A 19,464-nucleotide genomic window follows, 5' to 3' on the forward strand; every position below is an offset into this window, starting at 1 on the left:
GTTTCTGGAAAAAATGCCAGCAGAAGGAGACGATTCAACATGATGAGTGATAAATAAAAATAGCTGTCTGATGTGGTTTAAAATAGAAAAAAGGTAAATTGTCAAACTGAGGCTCTATAATTGTTTTCTATAGGTTTTGGCTCAGAAAAACAGATTTGATAAGGATGGTTGATAAACTTGTACCGATATTATTTTAAAAATCCGCCAAGTCGGATGGCTATTCCTTTTTCTGGATTTCCATCCCATTTTTCCATAAACCGGATAGTCTGGATGCACTATAAAGATAGTGACTTGAGGAGCAATGGTAAATAGTGAGACTCTTGAAAAACAAAAAAGTAAAGAGAAGACATCAAAGTATTTTCAGAGTGTACCACCTTTGCTTGACTATGCTTGAAAAAAACTTGTACCGTACCACCTAGGCTAGCTCACAAAAGAGCCAAGCTCCTCGTAAAACACCTCACGTGGACACCCCTGCAATTTACTGAATAATAGTAAGAAACAAGTTGCTTTTATCAGGGGGAACTAATCTGCACCTTTGCCCTACTTTTAAACCACTTAAGTGAGCCTCTAACTATCCTTTGACCCCAAAACTGGTAAGACTTTTACTTTTAGCCTATCCATTTTAAATTTATATTCCTAAAAGACGAGGCGAAACAATAAAAAGTGAAATACTGGTAAAGACAAACCTTTGAGGATCAAATAATAGAGTTAATTAGCTTTTTAAGCTTTTGAACCATCAATTTATTTACACAGTAGCATGGCACATGGCAGTCAACATAACCATAACAAAGCCACGAGAAAGATGCAGTGTCATCTACTTAGCAATGAACAAGTTAAGTTTTAAATTTTTTACCATAGATGACCGAGTCGAAACTTTGACCTCATATTAAACTATGAAGCGAACCTTGGTGGTCACAATTCCCGAAATAAATGGAATCAGCATGTTTGAAAATATCGTTTCCAAAAGTCAGAACTCATGTACCAAAATGTTTTTTACAAATCGTTCTTTGACGACTTTTTCAACTTTGGCTCCCTGACTATAATAGCTTTCTTTGTAGAAGAGTTTCGGCTGCTTCTACATCAATATTTCTGTACATTGATACAATGTCGAAGCTTGAAAGCAAAGAACTTGAAGAAATTTCTACTTTTTTTTCAGTTTTTCAACCAAATTCGAAGAATTCTTAATGTACGAAATTTGTGCAGACAAAAGTGGTTTACAGATTGGTACTAACCGTTTCCTCACAACACTTGTCGGTGACCTTGTACTTGACACAATTGGTCGTAATGGTAGGATCGGCTTATGGATTTTGGGAAGTCCATATAATTTAGGGATCAAGGAACTGCGAGGCAGGCATTTGTAATAAAGTTGAGGTGCATTTATCACTGTCTATTAAAAGGATTTTATCCCTATTTGAAATTTTATTTATCGTCATGGAAAGGCAGTATGGTCTCCGGAATTATCTAGTCAATGTCATTCTTAAAAAGGTCACTAAAGCTTACAATTTCCAATCCAATGAGCCCCTTCCGAATACTACACGGCAACCTCTTCCATATATAGTGACTCAGAGAATTTTTTTTTTAGCAAGAATACGTTGAAGTTTTCTGACTCTATAACTGAGATTAAATTGCCCCCCAACACATAAAATATATATCCGGCACTCTGTTTCAAAACCACTAGGCCCATGGAAAATTATTTTGTAAACTTCTGATGCTAAAAAAAAATCCTGCAAGGTTCATTCCTTCATGATCTTTGTCGATTTTAAATTTAAAGTCTCATAGTAGTTATTCTTTCTCTGTGATGAACTGGCTAGGATTTACCAATAGGCCTGGGTCTTGGGGCGAACAATGCCAGGGGGCACAATAAGTTGTCACTGAGCGTTTTTCTTTCTTAACGAAAACTGGACTGATGTTATTTATCGTCAAAGTGCCAGGTGCGTTCAGTAACCGCGCAAACCCCGCCGTAGAAATAAAAAAGCATGAAAGTGGCTATTGACATAAAGAAAGAAAAACGAGCAAAAATGGGGTTTTTATAGGCCAAATAAAAATACTGAAAAAGCAAAGCGAATATTTCGAGAGGACAAACGCCTCTCTTCTTCAGCGCGAAACGAAACGATGTATCAATAAAAGCCGAAAATTAAAAGAATTAAAACCAATTATCTAACAACCATAAAAGTGAGTTATTCGCCAATATCCGCGATTTGCACAAAATCCAAAAAAATATGAACTGCCATCGACGGGTGGCTATTGAGTGTTTATCCCCACGATATTGAGCCTATGGTTGTAGATGAATGCTTACATTTGAACCCTTCTTGGTATAAAATACTGACGAAGAAATAAGCATGACTAACTGACGTTAGGAAGATTTTGCTGGGTATTCAAACCTTAAAAGAAGAGGTTCAAACTATCACAGAATTTATTCATGTATCACATAGCATGAACAAGAGACACTAAAGAAATTTGATAATCAACAATAATTCAGAGGTGACAAATAAGGGGGGGGGGGCAAAGAAATTTTGAAATTACAATTTTTTTAGTGTTCTTATTAGAAATGAAACAGAAAAAAAGTGTCCCCTCTCCCAAATTTTTAAAATACCTTCTTTAGCTTCTTCATCTTTTTTTCTCCATCGAAACGAAGCCCTACCCTTTCTCTTCCCTGTATATTTTCGTGAACTGGGGCCCCTGGAAAATTCGCATGTATGCTTAGCTAGACATTAGTGTGATAGCATAATCATTATCATTTAATCGGACTTTATTTCCTTATGTATCAGCAGCCCTGATTCGGCCAAAGCGATAATGGCTAGAAATTGATGCCTAACTAAGCACAAATGCCAACGATTATTAAAAAAAAACAACAAATTGATGGTGGTTTTCTTACAGTTAATTATTTCTTCAAAATACCAAGGTAGTATCCGCCTGAACGTACTGCCAGTAAGAGCCTGAAAAAAAGAAAACAATATAAACATTGGTTCTTAATGTGCCAACAGTTCAAATCTGTAGAGAAAATATTGGGGGATTCTTTTGATGGCGAAGAGCTTGAAAGATGAGCATTTTGGCCTAATTGTCAACATAATTGTCAATTATGCTGGCAATAATAATTGCCTAATTGTCAAAATTTTGATAATGGTGGAAGCATTTTTGTTTTTGAACCGGTTTCCATAAATGATTTGGAGAAGATAATTCTTTGGGACCATCAGAGGCTCCTGGAATTGATCACATGCCAAAACGAGTTCTAAAACATGTTTTGCCGGTGATATCTCATATTTTGATTTTTTTAATCAATGTGTCTTTTCAAAAAGGAATTGTTCCAAAGGAAAGCCGTATTATACTTTTGTATAAAAATGGAAATAAGCAAAAGATAAATAATTGCTGCCCTATTTCAATTTTACCGGTTACTTCGAAGATTTTTGGAAAAATAATGTATGATAAAATAAGTAAATTTGCAGAAGAAAATGAAATAATACCACCTAGCCAATATGGATTTCGGAAAGGGCATTCGACGGATCACCCATTTTATTTGTAAAGTTAAAAATTTTCTAGATAAGGGTTTTTATACCTCAGCTTTATTTATTGACCTGTTGAAAGCATTTGATACAATAAACCATAATCTTTTAGTTAGAAAGTTAAAGAACTATAAATTTCCACCGTGGATTGTTAGCTGGATTGAGTCATATCTATCAGATAGGTCACAGGTCGTTATAGTTCGACCAAAAAGATCACGAGAGCATCTAATAACTTGCAGAATTCCACATGGGTCGATTTTAGGGCCACTCCTTTACCTCATTTATACCGCGGATACTGGAAATTTTATGAAAGATTGTTTGACAATATCATTTGCAGATGATACAGTTGTATTATTCTGAGCTTTAAGTGTTGAAACCCTTTTTAAGACCATGGAGAGCGTGTTGAATGATCTAACAAAATATACGAGGAGTAACCGTTTATTGATTAATATAAAAAAACAAATTACATAATTATTTCTACTATTAAATAGGTAAACACTGAACTATCTTTAACAGCTGATGGACATTTAATATATAGGGTTTCAAAATTTAAATATTTAGGTGTAATTATTGATGAATTATTGTCATGGAAAGAACATGTAAATTCAATATCTATAAAAATTGCAGCAGCAGCTGGGATTTTGTATAGACTTAAAAATTTCCTTCCGAAAAAAGTCTTGCGAACCATTTATTTTACCCTTGTTTATTCTTATATTCGGCATAGTTGTTACATTTTAGCTAACTATTTCGGTTATACTTTAAAGACAATTCAACTCTTACAAAATAGCGCCGTAAAGTAAATTTATTTTAGTAAACTTAATACTAAAGAATTTTTTCTTAATTCTCAGTTACTAACAGTGAGACAGATTTATCAGCTCCAAACAGTTGTTTTCATGTATAAATATTTGAACAATCTATCATCCCCAGGACTAACACAACTTGTCCTTTTTCATTTACAGTCATATTATCATGCTTATCAAACGTCGTCATGTAGACGTTTTTCCCTTATCTCGGACATTCGTCACCCGCAAAGAGCAGCTTTTTCTATCAAATACGTTGGAGTGAAATTATGGAACAACATTCCGCTGGAAATAAAAGATTCTGTTTCAGTTCCGTCATTTCGATCCAACTATAAGAAGTATCTTCTTTCTACTAGTACAAATGAAAAATGTTTAGGAGGATTCTCTCTTTTTTATATAGTGCACAGTGCCTTTTTTCAGTTTTTTTTTCTCTTTCACTTTGTTGTTTTGTATAAATAGTGATAATATTTATATGAATACTCGAGTTCTCCAGGGGCTACATTTATGCCCTAGGGATTATTGGTCAATCCCTGGAGTTGTGTTTAATTTGTGTGTTTATATTCAATAAAGTCAAAGTTCATATCGTGTGCTTTTGTGAGCTTTCCCAGAAAATGCTACAATTTTCTCTTGGTTTGATCTTAGAGAAAATTCCCGTGTTTTCCTCACTCTTTAGTGAATTTTTCCAGCCAATCCGAGGGCTTACTAAACTACTAGTCAAACATCCCCAACTGCGCACTTAATGCCTCGTGGTCTATGTAACCAACTACGCAATTAGGAGGACAGAAAAATAGCGCCACCAAAATTAAAGTAAGATTAATAATTATTACTAGGGGAAGGAAAATCATTAAGGGGCCAAAATTAAATAATCTGGGGAGGACATTTATCCGAACAAACTGGGACAAAAGGTTCCAACAGATATACTTTTTGTTTTAAAGTTATTTTAAAATCTTGATTTTAAATTATTTTGAAAATGAGTAATTTCTAAATTGATCTTCAGCTTTCAAGTAATCAATTTCAGTAAACAAAACCAGTCTCACAAATATTTCAACGTCTAGTGATGTGTAAGTTACACTTTGGCCTTAATTTTAGTTCATTACTAATTACCACAATCAAACACTGGAGCCCCGCCCCCGTCCCATTATTATCTAAGGATATTATGATCATTGAAGCACCCACCCCTCTCACTGTCATAGCCACTAAATATGTCTGATAAAGGTTCTGACTGAATATGAGGCCAGACTAGAATGATGTATTAGGAAAAAAAGATAGAATAGGACAACTAGACAGAAAAAGGCTAACTTAATATCCCGTTAATTTATCAATTGCTAGCCTAAGCATCTCAACGATGCTTTGCGTTTTCTTATATCAATCTACTACCACACCCTCTTCTTGGGGGGTAAGTCCCCTTACCCCCTCAAGCTTCTTTTTCAACTTCTCACCATTTCCCAACACTCTGTACCGCAAGAACAAAATGTGAATAAAATAATAGCAAATTCCATACGAGGTTGTACCAGAGACTTCCTTCCAAACCATCTAAATAGATCTTATACAAATTATGATTTGTGCACAAGAACTTACCATGCTGCTTCGTCTGCATGTGATGTTCTCCCTTGTTTTGACAACTTAAATGATTCTTCAAGAAGACGGGATAATTCTTCCTCGATGGAAACACAAAGTTGGCAACATTGGTAACTTGAACTACAGAGGTATCACCCTCTTGTCAGTTCCCGGAAAACTATTTGTCATGACGTTGCTCACTAGAAGTACCAAGTTCATCCGGGGGTGTCGCTGAATTCAACAAGTAAGCTTCATGTCGAAGATATCCACGACCAAGTAAATATTCATTGTTCGCCAGGTCGTCGAGAAAGCCCGTGAGTCTCCAGTGTAGAGTTTATTGCTTTAAAGCATCCTTCGAATCGGTCGACCGTGAGTCTCTTTGTTTGATATTAGAACAAACAGGTCTCCCTGAAAATGCCTGTTCAGATGCTACTGCCTGTTCAAGACGCTCTACACTGGTAAAAAAAAGATACGTCCAAGAAAAAGGTCGTCGAAGCCCAATGTTAAAAATAAACACTGGCGTACCGCAAGACTGTCGTGCTGCTCTTAAACTTTTCAACACAGTGATTGATTTTGTTAAGGATTAAGCTACGAAACGGATCCTTTTCGGATCAAAGTATGGCCATAAAACTCTAACCGATTGCGACTTCACAGATGTTATTGCCCTGACTTGGAGTTCTGCAGCTGAACTCGAAGAAACCCCCAATATACTGTCAGAAGAAGCCTCAGAAGGGGGATTTTAAATTAGCTGGCAGAAAACAAAATAATTATCGCTGGACCGGCAGGTATTGCCACCAATTTGCCACCTATTTTGATTCTTTCATCACGGACAATGACCAATTGCAACGGAAGTTCAGTCACATATCGCTAAAGATTTGGCAATCGTGGCACAATTATACCATGCCGTGTGGCCAAAGCCCAACATCAGTCGATGAACAAAAATGTGAATCTACAATTAATCTACGTATTATGAGGCAAGGATTGTTTTCTTAACATGTTTCCTTCTCAACAGCCCCAATTTTAAAATTATACTTTCGTTTATTTCTAGATCAAGTCCATTACAGTTAGTGAGAACAAACAAAATCAGAATTGACTAAATAGAGGCTGGTTTTCATAAAGAAATTCCCATGCTCTTTGAAGTCACTCTCACACATAGAGGGTATATTCAAAAAGTTTGGAGAGATACAGTGAACACTTAGAAAAATAAAGTTTCAAATTTTTGAAAATAAGTGAAAACAATGTTTCGAGCAGTTCGACAGAACCATAGTCTTAGGGGTAAATATCTGAATTTAGATGTAAAGATAGAACCCCCCCCCCCCTATATCAATGAAAAAAGCAGTTAAAACGGGCTAATTTGTCTAACCCCATTAACACTACATGAGCCTTATTATTTTTAAGAAATCTTGAACCAAACCGAAATACAATAATAAAATTTACGTATCAAGTGAACATGTAAACATTTAAAAAACGGAAATACGATCAAATATTTATTAAATTTCATAGATGTCTTTAAAGCAGAGGCGAAAAGTGCTAAAATCTAGAGTATAATGAAAAAGCATAATATTGCGCACTTTTACAAAAGCTAGTTCCCTTAAAAATAGCTATAACTTATGTTTTGATATTAAATATTAATATTTATGTTAAAAGTTCAGGAAATAAAAATGTAACATCTAGGGACCATTTAAGGCAGCGTCCTTTTTTGTAATTTTTTCATAAAATTTTTTAGAGAACGCTTATTCTCAGTATAAAAGCTAGCTAAACCCTAAAGTAAAGAATTAAATATTGTATCAACATAAAAATCAAATACTCTACTTACAGTGATTTTAAATAACTGCAATTCATAAATTTTGTTGCTACCATAAGAAAATTTGCATACTTTTGGGACAGCAGGCGTAAATTCACAAACATGGTACATTCCCAGTCGAAATCACCCTAAGTAATTCAATATCGTGCTAGAGTTAAGTTTCGAGTCTGTATCTACACAAAATACTAAATTCCATATTTTTTTAGCGTTCGTGAGATACAATTTTCTTTTTCAGGGTGAAATTTCTTTTAAAAGAATTTTTTTTGAAAACGATTTGAATATTTTTCAAAATAAATCGATCAGACTCCTATTTTTAAAAAAATGGGCGCTAAAATCTTGAAATAATTTCAAGTTAACAACAGTAAAGAAACCCTTAAAGGAATTTGTTAAAATCCTATTCGTATAAATTAGTCTTTGTGATTTGAGTTGTCATGGGAAAAAGGAGTATTATCCATAGTAAAACCAGATAATTACAGATAACATCGTTCAAAAGCCTTGCAGAATTTGTAGAAGAAACCATTCTTTTCGATTTTCTTTCGTCTTATTTTAAATTCGCAGGGAGAAAAACGATGAAGAGAAAAAAAATATTGTGTCTAAAAATGAAGCCCAAACTGATCTTAAATAACCACTGACTAGAATTTTAAAAATGAAAAAATTTGTGCAAGAAAGAATAGGATAGAAAAGGCTCCCCCAGAGCCATTGCTGGCGCATAGGGCGTCAAATCAATGTTTCCGCTGTTTTTTTTGTTGTTTTTTTTTTCCAGGGGCAAATAGGAAGCTTGTCACCCAACCTTCTTGTGGCGGGGATAAGACCCCGGGTTCCGTATTGCCAAGTAGACCATCAATCAGAAACGTAATTTGCTATGGGACAGGGGTATAACTGCCACTCCCAGACCCTAGTTTGCCCCTCCCTCCCAGACCCGAGTTTGCCCCACCCCAGCTAAAATTTAGTTTCTACCAAAATATTGTTAAAACTAAGATAAACCTAAATAATTCAAGCATCAACAAAAACAGATCAGTTTTGTTTGTACATATTTGCCTTTATAGTACTACGAAGTACCTTTATAAGTACTAAATAGTACGTTTATGGCATAAAATGGCCTATTTTTTAGTTTTTACTGTCATTTTGACTTGATTTGTGAAAATTGGCTCCAATTTTGCCGCTCCCCCCTGATTTTAACATTACGCCACTGTCATCAATCCACAGTGGTACAGTGCAAGAAAAAATATATAAACAAAATCATTTTTGCACGATCTATGCATAATAATACAGAATATCAAAGGAGTCAATGGGTTTGTAGCGTAATAAGGATAGTAACTTACGCTGCACCTGCAACAACACCATACGGTGTCTTTTGTGTGTCATAGAATTGCTTTCCTCTCAATGCGGCCAAAAGACCTGATGATATGAGCCCAAGTGCTGCATCGTCTTTATTGTAAGTGGTTCGATACCCACTTAGAGCGATCAAACTACCAAATCCAAGGCCAATTCCCAATGATGCCATATTTGCTATAAGAGAAAGAGTCGGTTAAAGTACCCAGGACAACAAGATAAAAACATTTTAGCCGCCTGTAGCCCCACAATAGGTCTATTTAAGCCCGAAAACTACGATTTTCTTAGATGTTCCTTTTGTTTGATTGAACATCATGAAGTTCTTAGGGTGGTATCACATTTAGTGTTACCACAATCAATTTTGAAAACAAGTAAGGGAATTAACAAGTGGAATTTGAAAACATTTTTCATCTGTAAAAAGTAAACATTTTTAGTTTGTTTGTTTTTTCCACTTCTACCGATTTTTGCAAGATCTGCCAAATTCTCCATCCATCGCCCGACAAAAAAAAAGAAGTTGTACAAAGTACCGAAATTTTCCAGAAAATTAAGAATCCCCGAAGTGTTCCTTTGTGGTTTTTCTTTTCCTTTGTATGTGAAAAATAATGAGATGAATAATGTGACACAGAAAATAAAAACACGCCTCCTGAAAATACAACAAAACCTTGGGAGCCATCTATATATTTTATGCCGATTATACCCGCAAACTATTTGAAAAGGAAAGTGGCAACACGGAAGTTTGCAGCACTTGAAGAAAGCTTAAAAACAAAATCCAAAGGATCTCTTTCATGTTTTTATAAAAAACATTACCTGCTTTCATGTACTCCAAAACTCCATGACCTCCTGCAATACCAGCAACAGCAAACGACATATAATCTAATTTTGCTTCTTGCTTTGCTGTCTTATCTGCCATTTCCTGCAAGAGACGTAAAAACAGTAAGAAATTTTGGAATTAAGTTACGGTACTATAGGCTCAATTGAAACCGAAACTCTAAAAAACAGAACTTTGATGCCAAGAGATATATCAAAAGAATCAGATTTTTATGCTGATTTTAAATATATATTTCTTTAAGTTTAGTCTTACCCATCAAAGGTTACGGGCCTGAGAAAATTTGCATGATTTTCAAAAAAAGGGGGACACACCCTATAAAAGTCATAGAATGTTTTGCCAGAAGAAAGATTACGGATGCGTGTTTATTTTTTTTCCCAGGAGTGATCGTATCGACCCAATGAGCCTAGAATATCTTGAGAGGGCTCATTCAAACGTGAATTAAAAGTCCTAGGGCCTTTTTTAAGTGACCAAAAAAATGTAAAGCAACTAGGCCCCCTCCCATGCCACTTTTTCCCCAAAGTCGTCCGATCAAAATTCTGTTATATTTATATAGTTGAATAGTTGAACGGCCCAATAACTATGTCTTTGAGATAACATGGCCCCCCACAGCCCCCCGAGAAAGGTCTTTAAGTTATAAAATGTGCCCATTGTTTGCGTATAGTATTTGTTATTGGGAAGTATGCATATATTTTTCGGGTGGGGAGGGGAGGACGAACTTTCTGCTGGGGTATTTTACAAGGGGAGAATTTTCCATGGAGAGGGAATTTTCAGGGGAAATTTTATACCGGGGGAATTTGCCAGAATTCCTATACGAAATTTCTCTTTGCCATCTCAACTCAACGTCTTGCTTTCTCAACGTCTACCAGCTCAATTTTACGCGTGGAGGTGTTAAGGGTAATTTTACAGGATACATTTTCACAAGGATTGAATTATCCAGAGGATATTTCCGTGGGGGGGGGGGGGGGAGATTTTTCCGTGAAGGTGGAGCCAGACTTCCTGGTGTTATTTAAAAAACGATCAGAAATTAGATAAAACCAAGTTTTTTCAACTAAAAGTAAGGAGCAAAATTAAAACTTTAAAACGGAAAGAAATTATTACGTGTGTGCGGGGCATTGCCCCCCTCCTCAGAACCTCGCTCTTTACGCTAAATTTTAAATTTTGTTCCAATTTTTTAAAAACGACTCGTAAAACACAAGGGTCGTTTAATTATAACAATAAGTAACTTTTTTAAAAGTGCCGAAAAACTTTCATGTGACGAGTGAGGTGTTGAGAAGAGGGCAGTAGGGAAGCCATAATGACTCCCACGAGGAAAGCGTGCTGCCATCTACAATTGAGTCTAACGCCAAGATAACCTAATTTATTCAAGGATTATCGATCGAGTCTAATGGGGTCAAGGTCAACTTATTTGTTGTTGTTCGTCTAAGTGTAATGACTCCGGGGGAAATTTTGCACATGCACAGTAACGAGAAGAGATGTACTAATCTAGAACAAGAGGGGAAAGTGGCTTCCCGAGAACTTGATTTAAACAATAGGCGGGGGAATGTATTGATCCACGAGTCTAACAGGAACAGGATCACGTGTCTCTTTCTAAGTCAATCAGGCAAGTTATGTAGGGTTTCCCGTTACATCACAATTTGCCCTTGAGATTTTGTATATAAGCATTGTGGTTAAATTATCATAAAGTTTTAAGACACCATGGATAAAGCATCTGATATTATTGATTTGGAAACTTTGGCTACATCGATTTATAATGTGAGTTCTGTTTAGTAAATTTTCTTAGTTTATTTCCAAATAAAATTAAAAATATTCCCACTCCAGTAAATTCAAATTCAGGCTATACCCCCCCCCCCCATCAATACAAATTCCACTATATAATGTTTATACTCGATAGAAAGCGTAAAATAAGCTCTTTTTTACTATGTAAACCCCCTCCCCCTATTTACGACTTTAATTTTTTCATTAGAAATAACTCTCTTTTTGAACTCTCTTTTTGACAGCCAACTTCCGTCAACTACTGACCCCCTTATAACGCTAAACCACTAAGATTTAAATAGGGAATAATTATTGACACCCCCCAATTGCACTTCCTGCTTGTTAATTCACTTGAATTACGTTAGCGGTTTAACCAAAGGTTTCACTGAAAAGGATACTTTTTGATGAATTTAGTGACAGTAGATCCATTGTTTTGCAAGAGAGGGTTTTTAAGAAAAAGATACATAGCTACAATGAGAAGATTTATTGAAGCACAGATAATTTTTAAATTATATAAGCCTTTGTCCATAGAGGAATAGTGTGTAAATAAATGCTTTGATTGATTTCTAAGCCTAGCTTCTTCATCGCAAATTTTACTTTAGCTTCACTGAAAAGGGGGGGGGGCTTCTCACAATGGGATGAATATACCCGCGATCTATCAAATGAAATTGAGAATAAGAAGGAGACCACTATTATCACCAAGGAAATTAAAGACATTGTGTTATAGATTTCAGAAATAAAGTTTCATATATTTATTATTTACTTAGGCTTAAGGGTCGAGGTTTCAGAATTTAAAGAGACTATTTTCCCTATTTTAATATATTTATTCAGATGACTACTGACTCAATATGGGTACAATCTGATAACCAAAATTCAGTATTTGTTATCTGCTAGAAACTTCACAGAAAATGGACGCCGTCCCTCCTACTGGTAAAGGTTAGATTAGATCGTTTTCAGACAGGACAATGCAAATAAGAAAAACATGAAATGGGTTATAAAAGAATAAAATACAAAACAACAACACACGTAATTTAAGGGATAATGGACGCCCTTCCTCTTACTGTTAAAGGTTAGGTTAGATCATTTTCAGACAGGACAATGCAAATTGGAAAAACATGAAATGGGTTATAAAATAATAAATAAAAACAATAACAGAAGCAATTAAAGGGAAAATGGACGCATTTCTTAGTAATGCTAAAGATTAGGTTAGATTTTTCTCAGACTGAACAATGCAGATGGGGATAAGCATGAAACAAGTTATAAAAGAATAAAATAAAAAACAATAGCACACGCAATTTAAGGGAAAATGAGAGGAGGGGACTCCAGGGGAGGAGAGTGTCTTTGAGGGACGGAGAGCAGTTTTTTGGTCAACAGCTCAACATTAAATTTTTTCCGATGGATCGTTTTCAGACTGGACAATGCAAATGGGAAAAACATGAAATGTGTTATAAAAGAATAAAATAAAAACAATAACACAAGTAATTAAAGAGAAAATGGAAACCCTTCTTCTTACTGGTAAAGCTTAGGTTAGATCGTTTTCAGACAGGACAATGCAGATGGGATAAACATGAAATAAGTTATAAGATAATAAAATAAAAAACAATAGTACCCGCAATTTAAGGGAAAATGAGAGGAGAGGACTCCAGGTAAGGAGAGAGTGTCTTTGAGGGACGGAGAGCAGTTTTTTGGTCAAGAGCTCAACATTTACTTTTTTCCGATGGATAGTTTTCAGACTGAATAATGCAAATGGGAAAAACATGAAATGGGTTATAAGAGAATAAAATAAAAAACAATAACACACGCAATTTTAGGGAAATTTAACGTCCGTCTTATTAATGGTAAAGGTTAGTTTAGACCGTTTTCAAACATGACAATGTAAATGGGATAAACATGAAATGGGTTATAAAAGAATAAAATAAAAATAAAAACACAAGCAATGAGAGAGAGAATTGACGCCCTTTTTCTTACTGCTAAAGATTAGGTTAGATCGTTCTCAGACTGAACAATGTAAATGGGGAAAAACATGAAATGGGTTATAAAAGAATAAAATAAAAAACAATAACATGCGCAATTTAAGGGAAAATGAGAGGAGAGGACTCCAGGGGAGGAGGGAGTGTCTTTGAGGGATGGAGGACAGTTTTTTGGTCAACAGCTCAACATTAACTTTTTTCCGCTGGATCGTTTTCAGACTGAACAATGCAAATGATGAAACATGGAATGGGTTATAAAAGAATAAAATAAAAAATAATAACACACGCAATTTAAGGGAAAATGAGAGAAGAGGACTCCAGGGTAGGAGGGAGTGTCTTTAAGGGACGGAGGGCAGTTTTTTGGTCAACAACTCAACATTAACTTTTTTACACTGTTATATTTATAATTTATTTTTCGTTGTACAAAGCAGTAGTTTTTAAGTGTAGATTTAATGTTACCTAACCTCCTTAAGTGAAAATGATTTATTCTAAGAAAGTGACCTGTATTTGTTAAGAGTTTCAGAAACATTACATATTTATTTAATTTAAGCCCTTTTTATTCAGATATAATAATGTTTGGTGTGATTGACACAGAATATATTGGTCTGCAATATTCCTCAACTGGCATTATTTTCGAAGTATCTTTCTTACTCCTAGACGATCAAAGGCGGGAAATTCATAGCTATAAATGGAACGTCAGATACAATATGTATAAGTACGAGAAAAACAGATGGAGTCCAACACTAAATTTTATAAATCGAAACGGCTTTTACGTTAAAACCATAAGAGCACGTAATGAACATGGCCATGAAATAAAACATGTACAAGAGGAAATTCAGGAAATATTCAATTTTTTCGGTGTGCAAGCTGTATATGTTAAAGGGAAACGTGCCAACTGATAAACTCTTACTAGAAAAATGTGATAAAAACAGCATTATTCAATTTAGAAGACTTAAATTGTGAGAAATACCTGCATTCAGTACATGACCCGGAAGATGAAGTTATATATTTCGCTCAAGGGGTACCGGAAAAGATACCTGACATGGAAAAATGCATCAGATATCCAAAGACCTAAACTCTTGCTCTTCCTCATATCAAATGGATTAAGCTATTTTTTTAAATATGTCATTATGTATTTTTTCAAATGCTTTTAAATATGTTTAAGCAAGAAATATCTTAAGCCTCAGCTGTCTTTATTCTTTAGAATAGTTCATCACCATGAAAATAATACTTTCAGATTCAACATGCCAGGGAACACACTTTCAAGTTCAGCATGTTGGAGAACCCTAAATAGTCACCCTAAAAAGGTAAGTTAACTCTAAAAGGTTAAAGAATTTTTCTGAAATCACACTTTCAGATTCGGCATGCCAGGGAACATACTTTCAGGTTCAGCGTTTTGAAAAACACTAAATGGTCACCCCTAAAAAGGCAAGTTAGCTCTAAATGTTTTAAAAACTTCTCTGAAATTACATTTTCAGATCCAGCATGCCAGAGAAGTCATACGTTACTTTTCAACTTCTTTTATATCCCAACACAAAATTTGCGCAATGAAAAAGAAATATGTTACAGATCAATTCTAATTTTTTTCCTGAGAAAATAAAAAGGTTCCACTTCAGTTCCAATGTTTCTCAAAGAGAATAAAAATTTATAGTCCTGTTCCAAATTTTTCATAGAAGATAGAAAAAAGTTATACTATGATCGTGAATATTCACCATGAAGATAAGGAGCTCCACTTTAATTCTGAGTTTTCTCGAAGAAGGGCAAAATCTTCAAGTTCTCTTCTGAATTTTTTTAAAGAAGAGAAAAAGTGAGCTCAATTCTGAAATTTACTAAAGAAAATGAAAAAGGCTTCCACTAAAGTTATTAATTTCTCAAAGACATAAAAAATTGAAAGTTCTGTTCTAAATTTTACCATAGAAGATAGGAAAAGTCATACTATGATTCTAAATAATTTCCATGAAGATAAAAAGTTTCACTTTAATTCTAAATTTTCTTAAATTCAGTTTCAATTTTTCTCAAAGAGATGAAAAATTTTAAGTTCTGTTCCAATTTTTTCATAGAAGATAAAAAAAAGTTATACTTTGATCGTGAATATTCACCATGAAGATAATGAGCTCCACTTCAATTCTGATTTTTCTCGAAGAAGTGCGAAATCTTCAAGTTCTCTTATGAATTTTTTTTAAGAAGAGAAAAAGTTGGCTAAAATCTAAAATTTATCAAAGAAAATGAAAAAGCTTCCACTGCAAGTTCTTAATTTCTCAAAGACATAAAAAAAATTTAAAGGTCTGTCCTAAATTTTTCCATAGATGATAGGAAATGTATTACTATGATTGTGAAAAAATTCTATAAGGATAAAAAAGCTTCATATTAATTCAAATTTTCTCAATGAAGTTAAGATAAGTTCAAGTTCTCTTCTGAATGTTCTCAATGAAAAAGAAATTAGTTATAGATCAATTCTAATTTTTCCATGAAAATATAAAGGTTACACTTCACTTCTGATTTTTTCAAAGAGATGAAAAAATTTAAAGATCTGTTCTAAATTTTTCCATAGAAGATAGAAAGTTATACCTTAGTTGTGAATTTTTTCAATGAAGATGAAAAGCTCCTCTTTAATTCTAAATTTTCTCAATGAAGTGAAGAAAAGTTTAAGCTCTCTTCTGAATTTTCTCAATGAAAGAGAAATTAGTTACTGGTCAATTCTAATTTTTCCAAGAAAATAGAATGCTTCCACTACAGTTCTTAATTTCTCAAAGACATAAAAATTTAAAGTTCCCTTCTGATTTTTTCTATAGAAGACAGGAAAAGTAATACTATGATTCTGAATATTTTCCAAGAAAAATAACAAGTATCACTTTAATTCTAAGTTTTCTTAAATTCAGTTCCGATTTTTCTCAAAGAGATGAAAAAATTTAAAGTTCTCTTCAGAATGTTTTCCCTGAGAAGAGAAATGCTTCACATTAATTCTGAGTTTCCACAGCGAAGTGAAGAAAAGTTCAAGTTCTCTTCTGAATTTTCTCAATGAAAAATAAATTAGTTACAGATCAATTCTAATTTTTCCAAGAAAATAGAAAGCTTCCACTTCAGTTCTGATTTTTCTCAAAGACATAAAAATTTAAAGTTCTATTCTAAATTTTCCTATAAAAGATAGAAAAGGTTATACCTAAGTTTTGAATATTTTCAATGAAAATAAAAAGCCCAGCTTTAATTTTAAATTTTCTCAATGAAGTGAAGAAAAATTCAAGCTCTTTTCTGAATTTTCTCAATGAAAGAGAAATTAGTTACAGATCAAGTATAATTTTTCCAAGTAAATAGAAAGCTTCCACTTCAGTTCTGAATTTTCTCAAAGACATAAGAAATTTAAAGTTCTATTCTAAATTTTTCCGTAGAAGATAGGAAAAGTTATACTAAGAATGTGTTTATTTTCCAATGAAGATAAAAAGTTTCATTTTAATTCTAAATTTTCTTAAATTCAGTTCCGATTTTTCTCAAAGAGAGGAAAAATTTAAAGTTATCTTCTGAATGTTTTCCCTGAGAAGAGAAAAGGTTCCACTATAATTCTGAGTTTTCACAGCAAAGTGAAGAAAAGTTCAAGTTCTCTTCTGAATTCTCTCAGAGAAAATAAAAAAGTTATAGTTCAATTCTAATTTTTCCAAAGAAAATAAAAAACTCCAACTTTTTAATAAACATTTTAAGCGCTTGAGATACTAACGTTTAATAAAATAATAGAAATATAACAAAGTATTGCATAAAATATTTTTATTGAAGTAACAACATGTAGAATATTAACATAAAAATATGTTACAGACATTATTTTACATTGAACAACATTGAACATTCTGAATCTGTTCCATAAAATAATTTATCATGTTCTCTCTCTTGATACTAGAGTTACTCGCTTCTCTTAGTTCATAACCACTAGAATAATCATTCATCCATTTTGAGTCATATACAATTACTACTGGGATGTCACCTACTGATTCAATACACGTTTCATCCTAGGTATTATTTGATTCATTGACTATTGATCAATAGTAGTAATAATGCTCACTTGTGCTTCATTTTCCAATCAATTTACCATTATATTCATTAGTGATATTGTCTGCCAATGCTCCTTTATTTTACCGGAAATTTCACTGTCTGTTATCACATTATTTTTACAGAGGCAACAGTTCTGGCACGTTGACAAGATATGATTTATAATGTTGGTGCAGCAATAGGCCTTTCTTTTCCTTTCTGCTTTCATTCGAATGCTAGCACCAGAAAGATGACAATACGATCTATCAACGGCTAACATTTTACCAGAACCATTAGCTAGAAGTTGCCCATTTTCATCAACTATTATTTTTATGTTGGCATTCTCTTTGAGCACTAACTTCTCTGGAAATGATACTTTCACATATCCACCTTTTGTATGATGAAAATTCTTGACTACTCCAAAGGAGTTTAACTCCTCACTGTCATGGCAACGTAGGCATACATTCCAAATAAGATCTCCACTACTACTTGTTCCATAGTTCACATATATCTTTTTGTCAGCATTTAAGGCAACAATGACTTTATCATGTGCACACACTTTCTTCGAATAATTCATTTTCACGTCTTTTTTTTAAAAATATGGTGTAGGTGTTTATCCCTCCAATGGTAAAAAATTACTGATTTAACACAAGCAATAAACTAGAAAGTCTCGATAACCTACCATGGAGTACCACTGGGAAAGCCGCTTCCAATGTAAGAGCAACCATAGAGTACGTTTGCTACAGCCGCAAGCATGCATAGTGAGAGAAATACAGAGTCGACCTGGGGGGATTTTCCAGCGAGTACGGTTAGGTTAGGTTAGACTAGATTAAGTTAGGTTAGATTAGGTTAGGTTAAGTTAAATTAGGTTAGGTTTAGCCTACGTACGCGCACGTACGTAGGCTTACCTAACCTAACTTAACCTAGCCTAATCTAACCTAACTTAATCTAGCCTAACCTAACCATACTAACCGAACTTTAAATTTTTTCATCTCTTTGAAAAAATGGAACTGAATTTAAGAAAATTTAGAATTAAGTTGAAACTTTTTATCTTCATGGAAAATATTCAGAATCATAGTATGACTTTTCCTATCTTCTATGGAAAAATTTAGAACAGAACTTTAAATTTTTTATGTCTGAGAAATTAAGAACTGTAGTGGAAGCCTTTTTCATTTTCTTTGGTAAATTTCAGAATTGAGCTAACTTTTTCTCTTCTTTAAGAAAATTCAGAAAAGAACTTGAAAATTTTACACTTCTTCGAGAATTTAAGTGGAGCTCCTTATCTTCATGGTGAATATTAACGATCAATGTATAACTTTTTTCTATTTTCCACGAAAAATTTGGACCAGGACTTTAAATGTTTCATCTCTTTGAGAAACATTGGAACTGAAGTGGAACCTTTTTATTTTCTAAGGAAAAAAAAATTAGAATTGATCTGTAACATATTTCTTTTTCTTTGCGAAAATTTTGTGTTGGGATATAAAATAACTTGAAAAGTAACGTATGACTTCTCTGGCATGCTGGATCTGAAAATGTAATTTCAGAGAAGTTTTTTAACAATTTAGGGCTAACTTGCCTTTTTAGGGGTGACCATTTAGTGTTCTCCAACACGCTGAACCTGAAAGTGTGCAACAGTATATTTCCTGAATTTCCTCTTGTACATGTTTTATTTCATAGCCATTTTAATTACGTGGTCATATGGTTTTAACGTAAAAGCCGTTTCGATTTATAGAATTTAGTGTTGGACTCCATCTCTTTTTCTCGTACTTATACATATTGTATCTGACGTTCCATTTATAGCTATGAATTTCCCTCCGTTGATCGTCTAAGAGCAAGAAAGCTGCTTCGAAAATAATACCAGTTGAGGAATATTTCAGACCAATATATTCTGTGTCAATCACACCAA

General features: G+C 33.9%; 1 protein-coding gene across 2 annotated transcripts in view; it reads right to left on the bottom strand.

Moving 5' to 3' along the window:
• Positions 1-2,401: 2,401 nt before the first annotated feature.
• Positions 2,402-19,464, bottom strand: part of LOC148944745 (transmembrane protein 14C-like) — a 40,325-nt gene continuing 23,262 nt past the window's right edge. The window contains exons 1-4 of one of the 2 annotated variants that reach the window (XM_089100357.1): positions 15,625-15,636; positions 9,801-9,906; positions 8,984-9,170; positions 2,402-2,936 (exon numbers count right to left, since the gene is read on the bottom strand). In XM_089100357.1, the coding sequence (XP_088956483.1) occupies positions 2,882-2,936; positions 8,984-9,170; positions 9,801-9,903 (345 nt within the window). In that variant the 5' untranslated portion in view covers positions 9,904-9,906; positions 15,625-15,636 and the 3' untranslated portion in view covers positions 2,402-2,881. Of the gene's footprint in view, positions 2,937-8,983; positions 9,171-9,800; positions 9,907-15,624; positions 15,637-19,464 lie in introns of those variants that run through there. The other variant, XM_089100355.1, reaches the window with a different exon arrangement.

Source organism: Artemia sp. Qi Xiang Cuo, chromosome 14 (genome assembly GCF_049724085.1).
Source record: "Artemia sp. Qi Xiang Cuo chromosome 14, ASM4972408v1, whole genome shotgun sequence".
NCBI lineage: Eukaryota > Metazoa > Arthropoda > Branchiopoda > Anostraca > Artemiidae > Artemia > Artemia sp. Qi Xiang Cuo.